Source organism: Limulus polyphemus, unplaced genomic scaffold (assembly GCF_000517525.1).
Source record: "Limulus polyphemus unplaced genomic scaffold, Limulus_polyphemus-2.1.2 Scaffold1207, whole genome shotgun sequence".
Lineage (NCBI taxonomy): Eukaryota > Metazoa > Arthropoda > Merostomata > Xiphosura > Limulidae > Limulus > Limulus polyphemus.
Genome location: NW_013666817.1, coordinates 136,406 through 142,406, shown reverse-complemented (window position 1 = coordinate 142,406; position 6,001 = coordinate 136,406). Strand labels below are relative to the sequence as shown.

Here is a 6,001-nt window from a genome sequence, read left to right as displayed (position 1 = left end):
TACATGATCTTAATTTTTGCTTGCCATAATAGGCCATTGATCCTATTGTGTTTTAATAAAATAGTGTAAGTGAAGAAAATCTATTGCATTTGTTAAGACATTTCTGTGTACTGGTATGTACTTAAGTTACTAGTATGCTGGAACAGAAGTGCCATACTTGAGTTTTTTTACCACATTGAAACAGGTTTTAAAGAAAACAAATTTTAGCTCAATGTAACCATAAAAAATGGATATTAGAAAGAAATAGGTTGTTCATAGTAGTTCCATACAGGGGCTACTTTGAACATGCATTATTAAAAATACATGAATGCATTGTACTTGAAAGTCTCATCAAAGGTACGGAAAAGCTAAATTGGTACAGCTAGAAATATATTTAGAATCATACTTTGATGCTAAAACATGTTCAAAGTAGCTCCAGTTGACAGTGTTCCTTTTTTTATTTATAAATGGTGTATCTAAAAGATACTAGCAACACATTGAACACATTATGCGAGAAATGTGTAGTACTGTTCTTTATGAAACCTTTAAATGCTACCAAGGTTGAATATTTAAGACTCATAATTAGAGTGATTTCTTTATTTATTTAAAACCCTGTACATTTTATTAAAATGTTTACCTCATATTCTAGTGGATCTAAGTTGTTTTTCTTTTCAATTCACTAACAAATTAGGTTCGAAAAACAACGCAAGCTGCTCTTATGGTTTTAGTGGAACAAGGATTAGTTGAAAAAGGTTAGTTTCAAAAGTTGTAAAACTTTCAGAGTTTCACTTTTACTTGTAAAAGTATGTTATAGAGATGAGCAATTTAAAATTGCAGTTAGAATGCTCTAATATTGTTGCTCTTTATTTTGAAACACCAACTGATCTACTATGAGTACAATGATTTTTAATCCCTTGCTTACCATAAGTTTGTGCTTGGTATGCCCACTATTTCTGTTTTCAGAGGCCATGTGAGTGTACCTTAATCAGGGTTTTTCTCAGTGAATTCAGTGGTCTGGTTTGTAGGGCCTTTTCTTCAATAAAACACAAATTTGTTCAAGCAACCTGTGTTTGAAAGTGCCTTAATATTGTAGTATTTTAATGAAGTACCAGCTTACCTGCCATAATGGTTAATATCATGCTTAAGCATCCTTTATATAAACTTGTTTTAATGTTATACAGAGTCTCTAGTGAAACTGCACACTTGATACACCACTTTTAGTAATACTGACTTTAAACTGTATAATCAGTATAAATAAAAATAAATTTTACCAGTCATTAATATGATAACTATTGGCAAAAAAAGGAAATATATGTACTGTTTTTTATTCCTTAACTACCCAATGCCTTCTTTACAGCAACTGTATCAAATGAAATAATTATTGAAGTGGTAACATCCTTTCAGGACACAGCTGTTTAAATAGAAAAAAAGACTTAAGTTCTTTTTACTTCTTTATAAGATTAATTGATAAACATAGAGCAATAATTTTACTGTGGTTGTAGAACATGTGAATATTTTCTGAAATGGGAGTGGCATCTCTGTCCTTCTGTTGAGCTTGAGATTTTATTTTGCAAGACAGGTTATTACTAACTGGTTGAGAGCAAATAAGACAAGTGTTGTTAACAGTGTCAGTTAAACTAGGAAGCCCCTCTAATGATTAATAAGGTAGTCTTTATATCATATTAACAATGTATGTAAAATGGAAGCCTAGGAAATTTATATATTTGTTTAATACTTAGTTATTTGTATACGGAAGTTTACTTGACTTGAGAATCGACAAGAAACATTTATTATAAAAACTTTAATTTCAGTCCAAAAATGTTTTTTCCAATTTGAATGAGAAGTAAAATTGTGGTTGTAAAACTTGTTATGTTAAAGGGCCAGTGCCAAACCGAAGATCTCTTTCGATACCATAGAAAATAAAAAAACTAGTACAACAGTTATAAATGGAGAGTATTTTTGGGGCTTTGGATAAAGGACAAAGTGGTTGATAGTAAGTCGCACTATTGTTTATTACATGTTTTTTAGGTTTGACAGTACTGATTACAACTTACAGATGAACATATGCCTAGGACAAAACTATTGCAGCTTTTCACATAAAGCGCAAACAAACAAATGTATGAACAAGTATCATCAATGTCGGAAGTTTGCTTAAAAACATTTTGGTATTAATGGTAGTAATTCTTTGTTATTATACAGCTAACTTACTGTATAAACACTAAAAATATATGTGGAATTAGATTTTTTTTATCTCTGTAAACTAAAATATTTTTTATATATTTAAAGTAATAAAGTTAGTTCTTTCATGTAATCCATAGTACAACTGGAAGAACAAATATGCCCTCTGGTTTTGCATTTAACAGAAACAGACAATATGGATGATCACAGAACAGAAGCTGTAGCTGTAAGTGCATTTGTTATTTAGTTTATTTTAGATAACTTTTGTATTAAATCTGTGTAATTTGATAAGATAACATTAGTGACATTGACAAAAACCATCTATGAGGACCATTATTCCCAACACACACAAGTGATGATGTCGAATACTTCCTGCGAAAAACATAACGTTTAAGTCTAGAAAAAGAGGTGGTAACATTTTTCAATTCCTAAGAACTTCTAAATTGTTAGCCACCCACTTCATGGATTTACTTGAAAAAGCTAATTATGAAAATGATCAGAAAAGATCATGCAAACTCTGTTGTTATTTCATTTGTTTCATGAGCAGAATATGTTATCCGTGTTTCTATATGCAGGGGTTGGACAGAAAAAAATACAAAACCTGCTTGAAGATGTGCCTATTCTTCTACATCTGTTAAACGGACCAGATCCTCAGCTGACTGATTAATTTTTTATTCCAATGACCTCTTAGGCAGGTGATCTATATTATTTAAACAGATGTAAGCTCTGTTTCCCATCAGATGTCAAGCAACATGGGAAAGAAGTATGATTTAAGTGATTTTTAAAGAATACAGACTGTAGGAGCCCAATTAATTGGTGCTTTCATGACCCAAACTGCAATATTTCCTGGCTTTACAAGAGGAACAGTATCAAAAGTTATTACAACATATCAATTATTTATTAAACTCATCAGGTGAATTTAACAGTTTTTTTTGGAAGATCATTATGAGTGAATGCTTTATGTCAAATTGTGTTGTTTCTTAGCATACTTTTCAGGAGCTTGCTGTTGCTATACTGAAAAGAACTGAAGCAATTTTAACAGCCATTGGTGGAACCACACAATATTAAGCTGCTTCCTCTGAATGTTTCTATTTTTTGTCCAATCCCTGAGCTGCTTGTCTCTGGGTTTTTTCTGTTTATTTGTCCAAATTCTGTATGCATGGTTTAAGAATGAGATTAAAACTAGGTCATGAGTTAATAAATTACAATCATAACTCATTCAGTCTGGGACTATACAAGTTTCTCTTTCTAAAGTAAATATGAAGCCCAGTCTATCATTTGGTCATGTTCCTTGTAATTAGTACACATATTTTTTTCAAAGCAAATAATGGGCTCATGTAGTACAAAACAAATTAGAAGTAATTATTTTAATAGTATTTTTTTAATTACTTTAACAAAATGTTAATCTGTGGATGGAATCTGTTAGATTACATTACACAGTAACAGTATTTTCCATGCAAACTTTTGAAATAGTTGTATGATAAGAATCTTTTAAAATTAGTATTTAACAGTAACTGTTGAGGTGTTGAGCCATGCATACAAGTCACTATAACTATAACTTACCATTAAGTGTATAACATTAAAAAAATTACACTTTTTTCCCCCAAAAAAGTGTATATATGAAGCTCACATAAGTAGTAAGGAAGAAAAAGTTTTGATTTGGCATTGTCATTGCTCCTTTAAGACAAATTGTTGTTTCACATGTATGGGACCTTTTGAGCTGTAACAGTTGCTTTACTAATGTTACAACAAGTGTAAGGTGAAGAAAAAGTCATAATAGAAGAACAAACACTATTTTTTATCAAGTAATTCAAAATTGATTTAAAATGTACTTAAATGTGTAAAAGTCTCTTCGTCAAAATTCTGGATACAACAAAATATACATTTTTTCCATGAAAGACATGGGTAGTGAGATGTGGCTAAGGTAGTCATCTCACTACCTTGTCTTTGACGGAAAGAACTGTAAAAGTCAGTACAGAAAGGAAAGTTGATTGCTTTCCTTTTATTTTCTCTTTTGCTCTTGGGAGATAAAAATCCACTAGGTAATGGTAAGTAGACAGTTTTTATTTCACTTCCTGCTTTTTTCACAGAAGAAAAGGGAATAAGAATCACTATATAATGTTAAATAGGCAGATTACTTAGGAGAAAACAAATTAAAATCCTCTTGATAATGTTATGTAGATTTATTTTATTCTCTGCTTTTTTCATGGTAGAAGAGAGGGAAAAAAAGCCACTAGATAATGGTTAGTAGATTGTTTTCTCTGCATCCTGGCTTGGTCCAGTGATTATCATGCAGAGTCTGTGAATCTGAGGATTCATAGTTCGCATCCTGTTGTCTCATAAACGTGCTCCATTCTTTGCATCTGTGGGTGTGCTATAAAAGTGATGGTCATATCCCACTATTTGGGCATACTAGAACAGTCCAAGAGTTGGCAGTGGGTGCTGTTGAAAATCTCCCTTACCTTTAGTCTATCCGTTCAAATTTAGGGACAGCTATGCATAGGTAGCTCTTATATAGCTCTGTGCAAAAATTCTATCGCTTTCTCTACCTTTAATAAAAAGAATAAAGAACCACTAGATAATGGTATGTAGATCACCTTTCTTTAATTTTTTCCTTTGTTCTTGGGAGATAAAAAATGGGTACAAGAACCCTACCTAAATAATAATAATTAGATTGCTTTTCGTTTTTCGTTTTTCCTTGTTATTGAGAAGAAACAACAATAGTAACTCCTTGATAATGCTAAGCAAATATTTTTCCTTAGCAGTTAATTTAATATTTTACTTTGTTCTTGGTAGAAAATAAAATAATAACTAATAAAAACAATAAGTAGATTGTTTTTACTTAATTTCTTTTTTGTTATTGGTAGAAAAGAAAATGTAAATCAATTGAGATTGTAAGCAGATTCTACTTTTCACTTTTCACATTGTTCCTGAAAAATTGAATTTTATTTTCAAAGGTTAATTACCTGTTATGCAGTCTTCAAAGGGGTTGTGAAATGTGTGCTTATTCAGTTTCATATCACAGCCATCTTTGATGAGCTGTACAGCAGTTCCAGACTGAAGATTTCATCTTCTGAATCATCAGTTAGATGTACTCATGTCATCTTGGAGTTTAATATGTTCAGAGGTTAACACTAAGGGATATTTGGAACTACAAATATATTGTAATGCAGTGATTCCATAGAAACAACAAAGAAGACTGACATGTGGATGAAATGTTTCTAGTTCAAGAAATGCTTGAGTTTAATTGGGATAACAAAATTGCTGGTTACAGTATTATATTCTTTATGCTTGTGTTCTAATATAGTATACATTAAAGAAAAACATACTCTAGTTCTTAATGTGTTGGAAGCATAGGGTTGCTAATTTATAAACATTTCGTGTATTTTATGAAAATAGATATATTTTTATCTGTTGCATGAATATATTGATATGTAACAGAAACCTATAACCTGATATCATAGGAATAAGACAAAAAGAAATTGGAAAAATTAATAGTATTTTCATAAAAAATTAAAATTCATGTCAGAAACAAAATTATTGATAACTTTATAAATGAATGTATTGTAGGTTTCTTGCTTATCATACAAGTTACTGTCAGGCCATACTTGGAAAATAATTGGTACAGTTATTACTGGTACTTCATACAACAGTAGTATTATATTCTTAATTAATCAAGAATTGGTTTCTAGTAATACAAGTTACTGTCAGGCCATACTTGGAAAATAATTGGTACAGTTATTACTGGTACTTCATACAACAGTAGTATTATATTCTTAATTAATCAAGAATTGGTTTCTAGTAATACAAGTTACTGTCAGGCCATACTTGGAAAATAATTGGT

The 6,001-nt window shown here is 30.8% G+C and overlaps 1 protein-coding gene across 1 annotated transcript in view; it reads left to right on the top strand.

The window, feature by feature from the left end:
- Positions 1-6,001, top strand: part of LOC106462612 (serine/threonine-protein phosphatase 4 regulatory subunit 1-like) — a 205,933-nt gene that overhangs the window by 151,863 nt on the left and 48,069 nt on the right. Inside the window, 2 exon segments of the mRNA XM_022389932.1 lie at positions 671-731; positions 2,298-2,383. Coding sequence (XP_022245640.1) covers positions 671-731; positions 2,298-2,383 — 147 coding nt within the window.